The 17,648-nt window shown below is 40.2% G+C and overlaps 1 protein-coding gene across 1 annotated transcript in view; it reads left to right on the top strand.

Annotated features, from left to right (window-relative positions):
* Window positions 1-15,178, top strand: part of LOC108885082 (cadherin-12) — an 86,579-nt gene extending 71,401 nt beyond the window's left edge. The window contains exons 8-12 of the mRNA XM_018679265.2: window positions 1,680-1,816; window positions 5,293-5,414; window positions 9,313-9,433; window positions 11,087-11,338; window positions 13,800-15,178. Coding sequence (XP_018534781.1) covers window positions 1,680-1,816; window positions 5,293-5,414; window positions 9,313-9,433; window positions 11,087-11,338; window positions 13,800-14,311 — 1,144 coding nt within the window. The 3' untranslated portion in view covers window positions 14,312-15,178. The remainder of the gene's footprint in view (window positions 1-1,679; window positions 1,817-5,292; window positions 5,415-9,312; window positions 9,434-11,086; window positions 11,339-13,799) is intronic.
* The last annotated feature ends 2,470 nt before the right edge of the window (window positions 15,179-17,648 follow it).

The raw sequence follows: 17,648 nt of genomic DNA, 5'->3' as shown, positions 1-17,648 counted from the left end.
ACTTTTGGCCTCTGTCTAAAATGGTAACATCACAAATGACAAGACACTGAAGAGTCACAATGGCTGTGGACTTTAAAGGCTCTACTGCGGCAAAACCAACCCTAAAAATCAATGACTGTGAAAAATAAACTCACACATGCCTTCCCTTTTTCTTAAATTACCTTGTGTACTGTGTGTAATGTTCACTGGGCTGAATTAACATCACTGCAGCATCAAAGTAGGAGATAACACTGTAATTAATTTTCATATCTACAGCTCTTAATACTGAGCTGTGCTTAAGTATACTCTTTAGATCTATGATTTCTTTCTCATGGCTGTTGATGAGCTCTATTCTATTAAAGATAACTTAGGATTGGAGCAAGAACAAGTAAAACATTTCTGATGTTTTCTGTCTCACATGATGATATGAAAAGGTAGTTTCTGAAAGAGGTTGTGGGTGAGATGGCGAGGGTTTGTTGTCTTGTTCAAGGAAATTTTGAAACATTCATATACGCTGTTTGTAATTTAACATGTAATGCTCTGGTTAACCACAGCGCCATACTGTATACCTCAACAGCAGCTTAACTCCAATAACACCCCCCCAAAGAAGCATTTTGCCCCGAGGAAAAATTGCAAACCATTGATCCTTTGAACTCTTGATGGGAGTTTGGCTGTAATATTTATCAAAGAGACTCACACTAAACTATTTTGACACGATCATGTTCACTTCAAGGCTCCACGTAACACAGAGTTAAGGAGAGGACGTGGACAAATCAGAAGTGAAACTGAAAATTTGATGGAACGAAAGCTTGTAAAATATTTCTAGTGAAGTGGTTTTATTATCGTTCTCATTACAGAAAAAGACTTGGGGGTTTGAATGTACGCAAGGCCTCTTTCTCTTAATGACTGAGTCAAGTCCACTTTGGGGCTCTATAGTGTGAAAAACAAGCATGATAAATATTAATGAGAAATAGCCTTTTAAGATGAAATAGCTTGCCATGTCAAAGAAAAAAATGGCAGAATAGTGGCATAGAGAGGCTGTTCTTCATTTGAAAGGCCCAGACTCAAGCCCATGAGAAATTAAGCATCATTCCTGTGGAAATGTCCAGGAGCAAGGCACTAAAACCCCAACCTCTGACCTTCTTGTGAAGGGGAGTAACAACAACATGTTTTCTCCTGTGGGAACTCAACTGATGACAACAAAATTATTAATGAAAAATAGCCTTTTAAGATCAAATAGCATGCCATGATGAATGGTGCTGTCAGTGGCATGCGGGTTGGTTTCAGATCTCTCTTGTATTTCAGTTTGCATTCAGAGCAACTGGGCAAGAACAAAGATGATGCAGAGAGGACGTCTTACCTTCTATTCTCAGACACCAAACCAATATTTTAAGCCTTTGATTCTTCATCGGTCATGGGAGATTGATATGGTTTCAACCGTGCCTAAAATTCATTTATGTTCCCAAGAAAACCGTTTGCTCAGCATTGCCAAAGTACATGTGCCCCATTACTAGATTGGAATGTATGTGCGATCCTCAGCACATTTTGTGGAAATGACCATTCAGAATGAGTAATGAAAGCTACGCCAACATTATATTACACCTAATTCATATACATGAGCTCTGAGGGAAAATCACTATGGTTTAATTCTCTGGTTTATGTTGGAAAATGAATGCTATTAAACAAACATTTTCTCTCAGGTATTCCATTGACTGGAAGAGTGACTTGGACAGCTACTTTGACATTGATCCAGTGGAGGGAACGATTTCCACGAACGAACTCCTTGACAGAGAGAGCATCGCCCAGCACAATATCTCCATCGTGGCAACCAAACTTAGTAAGTATGACAACAAGATCGATTGTGATTCATGCAGGTGTCGTTGTCCTTCCCCCACCATAATCTGTGTGAAGGATTTAACACACTTTTACTCAAGTCAATACTCAATCCCATTTTGCTGGAAAGGTTTATAGGTGACTATAAACCATGATAGCTCTCCCGGAGGAATGTATCTTCAGGACATTGTCTCCTCTAGCACAGTCGCCTCAACTCTGTTTTCATTTTTAACTGCCTTTTTTAACACGTTTGATGACATTGGCATTGGAAGGGAGCTTTTCTTGCCAGAGTCAACTTTTACTTACACTGCAGTAAAATGTGAACCTTCCAGAGTTTTACAGCGAACAGATGTGGCTGCATCACAGTGTGTTGTGAGCCAAGCTCAAAAAGAGTGAGCTAATGTGGAGCCGTGGCTTTAAGACATGTCATCAAGCTAATTATGTTTTTATGAAGGAAGTGGAGCAAATTTCCGGATAAATAAGCAAATCCATCGTCATCAAGTCATCAAATCTGCTAAGAACCGTCAAAGTCATTATCCCAGAGGCAGGCTGGTGCTCAATCAAAATTACCCACGCTGTATATTCATTAGGATAGACTGTGAAATATGGGCCGTTAAAACTTGAGTCATTGTCGCCTTGGAAACTGATATTAGTCACTTCCCCTCAAGGTCATGGCAGTGACATGCTAATTCTGTTTTCGATGTGTGTGTGTGTGTGTTTCTTTGTGTGGCTTTTGTGTAGAAGTGTCAAGGAACTGGAGGATGAGGTAAACTGAAAGGATACACTGTGGATGGAGGAGGGAGATGGAAATTTTACAGGGGGGTTATAATGTTCAGTCGATCATGCTTGATGCAGGAATCAGGCAGTATTTCTTCACATCTTGCCCTCGCCCACTTACATTTCACTTCTTTCTTATCACCTTTCCCCAAGTCAGCCTCCGAACCAGCCCTCTGCCCTCTCTTCCTCTGTCAAAAGACTGATGTTTGTCCAGAGACAATTTCCCTCATGACAGAAAAGAAAAGAAAAAAATCCATCCAACATCCAGAGCCAGTGTTTAAAAAGTAATGGTTGCACTGGTGCAGTAAGCATAGAGATAAACTCAACACCCCAGGGTTTGTGTCCCAACTTGTGAGTTCAAATCTGTTTTTGACCTTGAATGAGATTTGGCAGAACTTTGTGTTCTGAGTATTGGAGAACTGTTATTACTCCTCTGCAATGCATTCTGTTATCACTGTTGGGCTTTTGTTTGTCTGTTATTTTCGTTTTAAACCATGAAGAACAGCAATACATACTAAAGCAAAGATGCTTTTAATGCCCATACAAATAATGGATTGTTTGTATTGCTTGTATGAAGAAAGGTCATGTACACAAAAAATGTTCTGACTTTTCTACAGTCTTGAGAATCCTCAGTTGGCACTGTACAGCGGTTTTCAATAAACAGTAAATTATTGCAGACCTCTTTATTTGACCTGTCTCTGCATCTACTCTCTGTCCTTGCTACTATTGCTTTTTAACGTCTATCCACCCACGCCTTTTATTTCTTATTATAATGACTCAGAACAAAATATACAACAATACGAGCTGTCGGAGGATATTTTGCTCAAATAAAGCTAGTTTTACTTGCAATGATTAGCACAACACCTGAGCTGGAGACTTTTCACTTCACAAAGCCTGTGAGATTTGTCCGGTCATTGCTAGACACTGCAGTCATGCAGCAAAATGAGAGCAGTGTCTGCTGCTCTCCTGAGACACAGTACACAGCAGAAGGCGTGCTAAATAAGAGCCAGGGCTAGATTAACGGTTTGCTTTTTGGCATTTAAGCCCAGTGGCAATTTTTAGGAGTCAAAGAGAGAGGAAGATCTATTAAATGCATTAATAACCTTAGCAGGAGCGAATGAGGAAGCACAATTTCTATCTATTTACAGCAACTGAATTTAGTTTCACACTTAACATTTGTGTTGTGAGTTTGCTTACTCATTCTTGCCACAGCTGCACTTTCCTTCTTTCTATCTTTATTTTCCAGCGCATTTTATAGATTTGTGGTTGATGGCTTGCAAGGATTGAGTTTTTTATTAATATTATTAAAATGAGTTTAATTAAAAAAAGTAATATCCAGTAGAAAAGCAGTATAAGGCAGCTGACTTTATGGCTTACCGCTCAAGAAAGCAATACAGGATTCTGATTTAATAAACTAAACAGAGCATTTGTTATTGGCTTGAAATGCTGATGCTTGTCAGTTTTGAATATAACCACTATACCATTGCTCCATCTAGTGGGCTGAAAGCTATATCACTGATGATATATTGGGAGCCAGTCAGCATGAAGATGAGTTTTTGAGAAGAGAAGAGGAGAAACGATAAACTCTGGTATCCAGAAGTGTGGGACTTTAAAGACATTTTTTTGACACATTTCATTGATCTGGAAGATTTGAAATTGCTCCAACTTTTTAAAAGGCCAAAAAATTCAGGACCTTGATGACAGAAAAGATCAGTATTTTGATGCTCACCCAGCATCAATGTTAGCAGTTCAGTCAGTGCAAAGCAGCAAATCCCATGCTCAGTGTCATTTTTACCTCGGTGGGAAGATTGCTTTTTCCATCAAGGTCAGACACAGGTTACTAACTGAGCCGTGGCTGCGTCTCCAATCCCCTTGAGATGACTCTACAGATCCCCCCTGCATTCTTCTCAACCACCCACCTACACACAAACCTACGCACCCATGTGTTAGCACTCACACAAACAAGTGCACACTAAGCCCCCCCACTGAAGAGCAAAGCCTATTCCCACATCAGATCCATAAAGTTTACCTTACTTGGGCTTTTCACACAAAAAGAACATTTCCCTGCTGTGCCCCTGCAGTGAGGAAACATTGTAACAAACAACCCTGGATTCAAGTCAGTCCCTCTCAAGGGGGCTTTCACACTATAATTAATATGGGCTGCACATCTTATGGCTAAAACCCATAACAGAACCTGAGGAAAAAAAACCTTGTAAAGAAAATATTCTCTCCATAGAGCCATATTCCATAATGTGAGGCCTGCTTTATTTGTAGGCAGCGCATGGGATGTATTTACTGTGTGTTTTTATTTAATTCCTCTTTTCATCATCAATCAAAAGCATCATAAAGCAGCAGCGTCCTGGCAGCAATTTATGGATCAACATGTTCCAGACACATCAAAGGTTTTCTAGCATTTAACCAGAGCGTCTTGCAGTGGGCGGTATAGCATCTGCTCAAGGACACTCTGACTGGACACTCTGGCCTGACAGCCTCTTTAACCACTTGGCCATCCTGCTTCAACAGTGATAAACCTTTATGCTTTGTCTCATCATGAGGTGGTAGTACTTTAGATATCCACATGATGTCAGTGCTGTAAAAAAAAACTCTCATACTGCCTTTTTTCTACATGTAACACTGTCCAGTCCTGAGTGCACATTTGTGCTGTATTTAAACAGGTCTGTGTTGTGTTTTTTTCCCCTCTAGACAGTCCAGTTCTGACCAGTCGGGTGGCTGTCACTGTTCACGTGTTGGACATCAACGAGTTTCCACCTGAGCTCGCCAGTCCCTATGAGACCTTTGTGTGTGAAAATGCTAAAGTTGGACAGGTACATTAGCATTTACTCTTTTCCCTGCCTCTTTCTATGCATGCGTCATGTCATGGCATTAAATACAACACATTTTCTACTGTTAAGACGTTTTGATTTTCCAGTGAGTTGACAACTGTTTGATTGGAGTGTTGTTTGTCCCCCCATAGAGCTGATATGGCTTCAAGGGGGTTGTTGAGAAGCATTTAAAAGGTGTAAAATTGAATCTGAAAGGTGTTGATTTATATAAACACTGACAGAGTCACTGTTTACACTTAGGCAGAAATAAACACAGATTTTTGGACCACTATATCACTGTAGCAAATACATACATTTGGCTCTCACACTGATACCTAACAGAGGGTTGGTTTCCATTTTAACTCGAGGTCACTTGAACGAAACCTTTTATTTCAAGGGATTTTGCAGAGAACCCTTCAGCATGGAGAATGAATCTAAATCTTGAACTGATTGTGTCATACAGTTCAATTCATTGGGAGAGGCAATCATAAAGCACAGCAGTGCTTTGCATATCAGCAACCTGGAGTACATTTCAGATGATATATTTGAGATGCAGCTGAGAATTTGCCTGTGCGCATTGTAAACCACATGCGCCTGTAAATTAGCCCATTAACTGGCATCTATATGCAGTTAGCGTTGTGAAGAACAGCTTCTCTGGCAGTCTATCAAATTGCTGTAGGCTCCTCATCACACTGAGGATGTTTTGCTGGTCCTCAGGCCTGTTGCAATCAAAACAACGGCTGTGCCCTCCATTAGAAGGCATCACTGTCTTCCTTGGCATGTGAATTTGCCATGTTTTCAGCTTTCAAGGTTGAGTCAAGACACTTAGAAAAGGAGGTAGAGACCAATATGACACTGGAAAACAAACAAACAAATCACATATGCAAAAGTAGTAATTAAGCTTTTTTAAAGATTATTTTTTGGCCAATTTTTGCCTTTATTGACAGTGATGAACTGAGAAAGGAAAGCTAGGGAAGAGAGAGGAAGAGGGGGGATGACATATAGCAGAATGCATGGGCTGGATTCAAACTAGGGCTGCATCTCACTGTTAGGGCATTGTTAAAGGCTGATAAACTTTTCCTTCAGTCAGCTGCTACAAAGAGCTCCTGCATCGGTTAAAGTTTGGTTTAATTGAATTTAGAGATTTCTAAATGTATTATATTTTATTACATTTTTATTACAAGTACAAAAAGTAGACAAAGACAAATCAAAGTCAACAAAGGCAACAGTGTAAAACTAGACAACTTAGGATCTGCTGCAAACATCATACAAGTGTGTGCCTTGTAGTTGTCATCACTATCTCTCCTCTCCTCTCACCTAATTCTCTTTTATCCTATTTCTTACTCTCATACTCTAATCTCCTGCTTTTTATCTTCTCTTTCTCTCTGCTTCTCTTCATGCTCCCCTCTCCTTTCTTGCCCTCCAGTGCAGAATATACACTTTCCTCCAGTGTTTCCACAGCATGTTTCCACCAGGTGTTGTGCACAGCTGGTGGATGATAAAGTATTGCCGATCCTCTCTTGTAAAATCCATCACATTTCTCCTGTGATGATTATCTGCTCTCGCACTGCTCAAAAGCATACAAACCACTTGTTTTGGAGCATCTCATGCTGTGGCACAACCTCCCAAGGAAAGTAATCTGTACCCAGAGCATAGACAAACAAGAGTAACTGACTATTTTCATGGAAATGTGTGGGAAGAGGAGAGTGGCCCAAGACTTTAAAGTGAGATTTACAAATGAAAAAAGATCAGCGCTGTGGCAAAGGAATACAGTAGAATAGTTCATTATTTTATTATTTACTCTACTCAGAGGCCTGACTGATCAACTGGTCAAGTGTGAAATGGGAAACAGCAGCCTCAAAGGAAACGTACAACGCACATTTACCAACTGTGGAGATCTAAGAATTAAATAAACTTAGCACAACCAGAGCTATTATGTGTTCCCTGCTTTTTAATGTATTTCCTTTGCTTTTTATAATGCCACACTGGAATGCTAACCGACTGAATCAGTTATGCTGGAATAATTACATTTACATTTAGAGCATTTAGCTGGTGCTCTTATCTAGCTTAACTTACAATGCAGCTGAGTGCAAATGCAGAATGCACTTAAAGCCATTTAACATATACAATAGCACCCAATAATAAGCAGTTACAGCAGGCACAGCTCTACTTGTGACTGAGAGGAGGTGGGAAGCAGTTTTGAGTAGCAAGAAAAGGAGCATCTGTACATGATGGATTATAATTAAGTTTGCAATTAGAAAACACAACAAATCTTATTGTTTTAAAAGCTGCCAAATACTGATGTTTTATCACTGAAGTGTCATACTAACATTTGACATTTCCAGTGGTTCAGTATTTATTCTTGCCTCTGAAACAGCAATTAAAGAACTGTTAGATAATGCTATACAGAAACACCATAAGCAGTTTATTGTGCTGTGTAAGTGGTATAGAGATTAACCAGTATTTAGGATTGTTTATTTTACTGGAGCTGAAATTAAACATTTGCAGTTGATTGTTTATTAGAGCGGAAATGATTTCTCAATTGATCAGATAGGCAGATAATCAATAATTGACAATTCTGATTAATCATTTGTCATTCTTTAAGTAAGAATGACATTTTGTTACTGTAGATTTTTTCTCTCTTCTTTTTAAGACAGTTAATAATATAGTTAGACAGGAAATGAGGGCTGTGAGAGAGGGGTGTGATGGCATGCTAAAGAGGTCCCTGGCAGGAATTAAACCTGGGACACAGCAGCTTTATGAGATGCAGGGTAACTGTTCTTCCCCTGGGACACGCTGCAAAACATACAATTTTAAGACATTACTTTGGGTAGTAACATTTGATGGGCATTAGCCATTTCCACCATAACTGTTTTACTGAAAAAAAGTTGACAGATTAAATGTGAATGTAACTTTAGCTGCCGCTTTAGATTTATTCATCACAAAGCTAATTTGGTCACAGGAAATCAGCAGTGTGAAGTGTACATCTGCTTTTGGGAACACAACAAAGTACTCATCACACCTGGTGTCAGGTTTACTCCCCCTTGAGGGAATTTTATTCTAATACTGAGAGGTGAAAGAGAGGGGGAGCAACACAGTCAGGTTGATGTAATAGGGCAGGAGGGCTGATTGGTTACTCCTGCATTTGGGGGATCCAGGGCTACAGGCATCAGGTCTCCAGCAGGTCAAACTGACCGAGCAGGGAGGAGCAGACTGGTGGCACAGCTGGGCTGGCAGGACAGCCCATTTCAGGAAAATGGTCTGAGATATTTTGGGAAAAGAAGAAAGCCGTCAGGAGTTGGATACAGAGGTGGCTGAATCCACAGTCTGTGTCCACAAGTACAGGAATGTTAGTGCTTGGTTGGCTACGTGTTGTATCAGTAAACTCTGTTACACATTGTCAAGCATGAATTATTGAGTTTGTGTCTTTTTCTTTTTTTATTGTGTGCTCACCATCTAATATACCACTGCTCTGTGATTATAGCAGATGTACTGTAAAATAAGTACAATATCAAACAACTGGCCTCTGCTCATGAGTCCTTTGAACAAGCTCCAGCAGTTTTGAATGACCTTAATCCATTACATATTTATTGAGGCAATCTAGAAATTTCAATAAATTATGAATCAAGTGTTCAGTGACTGTGTCTAAACCTACTAACCAAATAATACACTACCTTGTTTCTGCACTGGCAGGTCTGACATGCTGTTATTTCTGTACTAGTTTTTATTTCTGGTTAATGTTGAGTAATTTCACACGTTCTAGCAGAACAAATTGAACTGTAGGAATTTTCTTTTCCAGTAACAAGGAACATTTGACATTTTAAACAGCTGCTCAAAAATAATCTGTTTTTTTTAAAATAACCAAATGTTGTGTGTTTTTTTTAAATCTGTTTTTAAACAGGTGATTCAAACCTTCAGTGCAAAGGACCAGGATCTACCAACATCTGGACAACAGTTCTCCTTCAAATCACCAAAGGAAGATCTAAAAACCAACAAGAATTTCACCATCCGGGACTTTGGAAGTGAGCGTTCATATACTGGTTGTACAGCTGTGTGTGGTGCCACGGTGAATCAGTGCAGTGTGATACAGTATAGAGCCTGAAGGTTATCAACTTGTTACACTTTATGCAGGTTCATCCTCCAAACTACTAAGACCACATCATTCTCAGCATTTCAGTATGTGTAATTCACAACTAAAATGTTAATGTAGTAGTTTCTTAGACAGAAATCAGATCAATAAATTCATTACTTTTTCACAGATGAAAAAGAGGTAATTTGTGAGATTACACAAACATCTTTTAATAGTGATCATTAACATATAGTTTATTGCTAGCAAATCAATTTTGGGGAATACAACAAATGGAAGCAAATGGAATCACTAATGAGAACATGTTAACAGTTACCCTCCAACCTCTGCCTGCAACTAATTTGTCTCATGAAAAACTAGACCAGAAGACTATCTGCTGAAGACTAATTATTAGATAGCTGAAAGGTTTGCTGCTGTAAACAATAGGACTGGCATGTTTCAGCTCTAGAAATAGTTTAATCACATGCAGTCAGACGTTATGATAGATGCATATATGACACTCTGCAGTGTGCACTGGCCAAGCCCTTTGAAGTCTAACCAGAAAGATGGGTGATGAAAAGTGGAACATGGCAGGATGAGGCCAGGGAAATGAATGCATTCACCATCCTTGACAAGCCCCGGTCCGAACCTCTGATCCAGTTTTACCTTTTGGACACACTGTCTTGCAGTTTTCTGACTGCCAGGGACCCTGCGAGCACACTCTCCAGATACAGAGTGAGATCTGATAGGCAGGGACAGGAAATACAAACACCATGGGCACCGTGGACAGGTTCGGCAAGAGGGGGAGAGGGAGCACAAACAAAATCGCAGTTGTGCACAACATGCAAGGTGTGCTAAAATGCCTGACCTCCTGTCAAGAAAATGTGCCAGGCTTCGTCAGTGGAAAAAACCTAGCTTGACAGGGGTCAGACAGTCTAGCTGTAGCAGACAGAATCAGGCAGGTCCAACCTGACATGTTCCCTCTCTCCCGTATACATTGTCGACCTGTATTCCCCTCGCCATCCTCACACCTCGGGCTGTCTTCCCAAGTTGTTCCCTTTGTGTGTTGTTATTTTTTTTATCTATTATCTATCAGTGCTAATCTGCTGTTTCTCTGGAGTGATGCTGCCTGCACAGAGAGATAACAAAATAACAACAGATCCAAATGGTTCTCACAGTGCAGGTAGATGGAAAATTCTTTGTGGTGTTTCAGGGAATAATGTTCTGGGTGTGGTAAAAGCTCTATCTATAAGAGGTGTAAAATGGTGAGAGTTTGATAAGCCAAGTCTTTGATATGTTGTTGTTTCTCATCACATTCAGAGAGGCACATTTGGAGATGATTTCATAACAAACATTAAGAGTTATCAGACATTGAGAAGTTTTATATTTCTCATACTTGGAACTACAGGCTTGTAATGTAGCTCAGAGGGTTGTCTTATTGATGTTAGGTTGCACTGGGGGGAAATATTTTCTGTGGCTTTGGTCAGAACACTCTCTAACCTTTATAGATGAAGAAAGTACTTGCTGCAGTATTTCAGGCCATACAAATTTGCAAGATTCTTTTAATCTAAGACTACATACATTTTCATGTTTTTTCCTTGTTTCCTAGACAACACAGCTGGAATTGTTACGAAGCGGAGTGGCTTTAGACGACGTTTACAGGAGATCTACTTCCTTCCTGTGGTGATTGAAGATAATGGCTACCCGCCCAAGAGCAGCACAGGCACCCTGACCATCCGTGTATGCGGCTGTGAGTCAGATGGATCCCTGTTAACTTGCAGTGCAGAGGCCATCTTTCTCCCTGTGGGTCTCAGCACAGGAGCTCTGATTGCCATCCTTCTATGTATCATCATCTTGTTAGGTGAGACCTGTTGTCTCCTCACTTGTAAACATTCTTCATTTTAGCACAGTTTACTGATGATCATAAAGGAAACAGGAAACCTGAACCCTGCTAGATGTACTGCCATAGTGCAACAGCCTAAACACTTAACAAGGTAACCTTACACTTTGGTAACTCCAACTGTGTATGAAAGAAGAAAAAAAATGTTTGGATTTTGAAGAGTATAAATATATCTTTACTACATCCTAAATATATTTATCTTACTGTCAGACACAGGGCTCACTTCTCACACTAAAATACAAATGTACATCCAAACAGCCAGATCTATTTTCATTCCATTCTGACAACACCTGACTCCAAACAAACTGAGTTTACCGCCAGAGTTTAGCTGGCATCTCTCTGGGAGTACCTGCAGTTAATTATGGAACCCACACGATTTTGGTCATTCAGTGAGACATTTGAGATTGGAGGGAGGGACGCTTGGCTCTATAAACTAAATCCAATTTTGCTGCCGTGTGGCTGCTTCCCAGGCTATAGCTTTTATATTTCCCACAAGGTCATAGTTGTAAAACTCCTCCTTAATTCCCTGCCATTAATGTCCAGACTCATCTGCATAGCAGGGAGGAAGTAAATGTAGGTTTATGGCATCATTTTCTGAATTATGAACGTGGGATGGCTGGTTGTTAAAGAAGTTCCCATTTTACAATGGAAGTCAAGGGTAGCCATGACCTTTGAATTGAGCTGTATTTACTTTTCTCTATCTCTCTCTACTAAATGGCTTAACAAAGAGTCATCCATGAAATTATAACTATGCTTCATCATTAATCCTTTTTCATTCATATTCACAGGGAATATCAGCTTGAGTTTCCTTGTTTTATATGTGAGGGAACATAAAAGCATACAGTTGATTATAGTGGTATACTGTGGAGCTATGTTGGTGTGTTCACTTCATTTGAGAAAAAATGTCTTCAAAGCTCCAAGTCGACTCGCCCCCAAGGCTGAGGCTGATGCCAAACTGTCATGCTGTCCCTGAGAAGGAAAGTGGCAGAGAAAATCAGAACTCACACTGAGAACATTTCCATAGAGCCACTTAGTCCCTGTGCAGGATTTGTCAGGATGACCCAGTTGTAGTAGGTCTCGTGTGCAGAGAAATGATGAGGTAAATTAAACAGACCTGGCACAGAGACTTTCATCTGCATTGCTATTTCTTCCAAACTGATGTGGATTGGGCGCACCCAGTGACAAGCTGTGTTCCACCAGTGTGTCCTACAGTAACTGCCTATTGTTGAAGTCTACGTAGATGCCACTGGGGGGAGCTGGCACACTATCACACTATACACAGGTAGATTAAATCACTTGGGAATGAAGGAAGGCAGAAAGGAAGTGCAATACAGAGAGGATGAAAGTAAGAGACTTACTCTAGCCTTTTTTCTTCAGTCTGAATGTATTTATTGTTTCATTTGAATGATTTCAGTTTTATCCTGGTCATTGCTCTTCCCCCTTGATGCAACTGTACATTAAAAAGCCAGAGAAAAAAAACACTATTTTTACTGCATTTTTCTCTAAGGAGACAGAAAGTGACACAGAGGGAGATAGACAGAGGGAGACAGATTGCACTGACAGGAGAAAGGGAGAGAGGGAAATTTATTGTAACATTATGTGTTAGAAATCACACAGTGATTCTGCAGTGCCCAAAATATGCAGAACCTCATGCAACCTCTGAAGGGATGCACGCTACAACAGTAAACTGTTGCTTTGGGTATATTCTCAGTGGAACAGTTTTACAGTTTTATGTAATGCTGTTAATGCACATAATTTACTTTACAAAAGCATTTGATCCCAGGTATTGATTTGCAGGTCAGAATATATCTAGACATGCAGGTGAAAATTACTCTAACTTTGTTTCAATATTATTATTATTTTCTTTTATATTATATATTAGAATTACAGGATTTTGTTGACTCTGTATCAATGTGAAGCAGGTCCTAAATATATCATTGAAATCATAGGTAACATAACTAGATGTCTAAACAGGACTGAGAGTCTCCAGTCCTGACAGTGAATTGAATGAATGAATGAATGAATTGTCAAGACATTTCGCACAAAACCTCAAATTGCAACCTGATGGTAGTGCTACAAGAAAGCTCAGGAGTTTGCCAAGGTCTGCAGGCTTCATCCTCTTCATAAATATCTGCACAAAATGTACTACTATCCAATCTATCCAAAAGTTGTTGAGATATTCCAGTCTGAACCAGAGTGGACTCACTAACAGACAGACTGACATTGCCATCCCTACAGCCATGCTACTAGGATGGATAAAAACTGATGTCTAAAAAAACGTCAGCCAAAGTCTACACCTACATCTTTTGAGCTGCAAATCACCAAAGCCATGATTACCAGGATCTCCTCTTTCCTCACAGGTAGTGTGTACAGAAATTTGGGTCTGATAATTAATATGTAATTCTTTCAATTTGTTCCCCAGTGATCGTGGTCCTCTATGTGGGCTTGAGACGACAGAAAAAAAAGGAAACTCTCATGTCATCCAAAGAGGACATCCGGGATAATGTGATCCACTATGACGATGAAGGAGGGGGTGAGGAGGACACGCATGCATTTGACATGGGAACACTTCGTAATCCCAAGGTTGTCAAAGAGAACCTGTACCGTAGGGATGTGAAACCTGAGTTGAAGCGAGATCCCAGGCCACCTGTCTCTCAGGACAGCGCAGATATCAGAGATTTCATCAACCAGCGTCTGAAAGAGCATGACATTGACAACTCAGCCCCTCCCTATGACTCTCTGGCCACATATGCTTATGAGGGTGACGGCTCTGTGGCCGAGTCGCTCAGCTCCATTGAGTCCCATGCTATAGACCTTGAGGAGGACTATGATTACCTCAATGACTGGGGGCCCCGCTTTAAGACATTGGCAGGGATATTTGGGGAACAGTCAGAAACTCAGTCGGACTCAACAACCACAGAGAACACACATTGATGTTATTCACAGACTCAAAAAGCAAACATGTAACAATGTTCTTTTGGTTGGCAACACACACAGTGTTTCAGCATTGTTTTCCACCCATGTTATCTGTTTTCATCCTTTTCCAGCTCACTGTTTTCTTTTTTTTAACGTGGTACTTTACCATGCTCAGTCCCAAAATTGTAAAAAATCGAGGGAACATACGGTAAACATGATTAGATGAGCAAAGCAGCCATTCAATTACCTTTCAATTGAATGTTGTTTCTTGTCTTACATTTTGTTTCCTCTTGGGGAATACGCATACACATGGAAATGTTGTCATTTCCTACAACATCCTTAAAAGTGCCTCAATTGTTCTTTCACTTGCTATTTTATGCCACATATCCAGTGTTGCTCCTTAGAACCCCATAGGTTAAGCTGATTCAGTCAGCATACAGTACTGTGCTCTGACTGGCCCAGGCATCTACCAAGACCAATGTCAACTCTGTGGGGACAATGACATGGCCCGAGTTTGGCCAAAGATGTTTTGAATGTTATTTATTGTTCTATTTATTTATTGGCTGATTGAGTTTGATTAGATTTTTGTGTATTTATCTATTTATCTCTCAGTCATTAATCTGTATTTTTTATTTTTGGAGACACTCGAGTAATTTTGTAATTTATCAAGGCCCACATGAAAATGTATGTTTATGTTAGGTGGGTCCTGTGAATAGACTTGTACTAGAGTTGTAAAAAGATAAATTAGGGCTAAATGCGGCAGTTCAGTCATGTAATAAACACTGTTTTCTTAAATAAACTACACTTGGACAAAATCCCTTTCTGTGTTTATTTAGTTGGTTCACGCTTTATCCCATCTATTTATATCCAAAGTGCCACAGTTTTCCCTTTTCTAAAACTTAACTGTATATGATGACACCTGTTTTCCCAGATTCCACTGACAACACAATGCAACCTTCCTTGAAGAGAAAAATCGCTTTACATTTGGTTGGTTCAGACAAACTGAGAAATAAATGTTTTCAAATGGACTGTTTCCTGATTCTGCTAAATATCCTCATGCTGAAGAAAGGCAATCAAGGTACAAGAATTACAAGTCACACCAAGTCTTCAGTAAGGTACCAAAATGGCCCTATTTCCCCAGTCACTGAATAGAGTGGCTCAGACCTTTCTTGCCATGGTCTGCTGACGACATAATGGAAGGTCTGGATGAAAGCCAAAGCAGTCAGTGACATACAATACAGAGCCTCCTCCAATGGATGTGATGTTATTCCATTGCCTGTCTCTCTCTATCACATCCAACAGGTATACCTCAAGGCTGAGCTTCTGTAAATGTGCGGTGATATGTTTGAGTGGACATTAACTAATCTATGACCCTTGCAGTCAGCAACAACAGTGACTTAAGTTAACTCTTACACCCTTAACATCGTCTTCCCTAGATGACACAACTGCTATGTCAATTTTTGTAGTGGTCATATGCAATTAAGATGGCACTGACTAACCATGTTTTCCTGTTGATTCTGGAAGGCAATTGCGAACCGTTGTTTAGCTCGGAGGATATGTTGTAATAATATTGCTTTGTATTTGGCCTTTTGTGTCCTCTTAATGAAGGCACACACAAAAAGAAAATATGTAGTGTGATCTGTAGCTTTTTTTAGGCTTCAGCTTTTCTCATGCCATTATTACAGAACCTCTTTGTGTTTTTAGCATTATGGATACAGTTTGACTGGACCCAAATGCAGACACAGACTCAATGGTATGGGAAGTTAAGTATGGGAATTTACTGGGCTTGAAAGGTTTGATGAGGGAATGAGAGGGACACTGATGACAGCAAGGAACAGGCAGGTGGAGATGCGATTAGATAAGATAAGATAATTCTTTACTTGTCCCACAATGGGGAAATTTACAAGGAGGAAATTTACAGGAGGGAAAGGAAGGGATGGGAGACAACAGGTTAACACCAGGCACAAGAGAATAACTTTTTAAACCACAGAGACTAGAGAAATCCAAGTAGCTGAGAGCATAGCTACCACCTAGTCAGATCTGGCAACAAGTGGAAGGTGAGCTGGGGTACTTGAACAGGAGCTTGATGAGATGATTGAGACCAGGTGTGGAATTGAGCCAGGAGCCAGGTGGGTGAGGCCACACCCACATGCTACCACAAGGTTGAAATCTGTGGTCATGAATGAATGTTCAGTGGATTAGCACAAAATTTGGTGTGTTTGGTATGTTTAATTTCTGTTTCAGCCCTGTCTGAGTGGTCATTTTGATGAAACAGCAGGAGGTTGTAATCACTAAACACTATATCCCCCACCCACTGTTCCATGGTCTTTCCCAAAACACACCATTTCCACACTACTTATGACTCATGCTGTCTAGTGGCACTAGGCTGCTTAGACAGACTAAACAGAGACATCAGCACTAACAGGGAGGAGTGGTGGTTGTGGGAGTGAGGGGGCTGCCGTCCTATGCATAAGCATGAGACAACTGGCACAATATAGACAACATCTCAGGGGAGAACGACCATTACCACCTGCCAAATCAAAAAGAAGTGATGGCATTGATACTGTTTATGTTGGATCAGGTTCAACACTTTGTGCCCCACTGAACAGCACTGTCCAGTCTCATTGTTCACTCCCCTCTCCAGCCTTTTTACTGCCAGCACTCCACTATGAGTAGACACACTCAATAAAATCAAAATGTCCCCTTCCTTCAATAATTTCATCACAGCAAGAAGCTGTATTTGCCACAGGAAAGATACAAACATTTGACTTTGCAATGTAGGGAAACATCACAATTTACAGGGCTTACAAATTATGGGAGCATTGTTTGGCTGTGAAGCAATGTGTTTACAGCATTCAATTTCTGAGTCAGACAAGTCTGTGCAAGCAGAGCTGTCATGATTCAACAAAGACGAGTTGTCACAGTGCCTTTTGAATAAACTCCTCCATTGTTATAGGCACTGAACAATTTGTTTAGACTGAAATAAATGAATACACAACATCACCAAGACCACTCTCTGTTATTACTTTTCACTTTGCCATGGAAATATGCCTCAGTTTCTAATGAACCCCTGTATTGCATTGCGGTTAGGGATTATGGTGCTGATACATATGGGTCCTTTAATTAATACCAGTCACTTTGTATTACTCTGCTTCTGAGGGTCTTTTCTGAGTGTTTATGCATATGGAAATAAAGCTGTCACCACTGTTGCTGAGTGCTCTAACAGGTTTGCATTACAGGAATGTGCTGATCTTAGTGAACAAAGCTGCATGTATTTGTGGCCACTAACCTTTGTTAACCCTGTTAATTATGCAGAAGCAGCAGTGACCACCCTTGAGACCATGGCATATAAGTA

Source organism: Lates calcarifer, linkage group LG24 (assembly GCF_001640805.2).
Source record: "Lates calcarifer isolate ASB-BC8 linkage group LG24, TLL_Latcal_v3, whole genome shotgun sequence".
Taxonomy (NCBI): Eukaryota; Metazoa; Chordata; class Actinopteri; family Centropomidae; genus Lates; species Lates calcarifer.
This window is presented reverse-complemented; position numbering and strand designations above follow the sequence as displayed.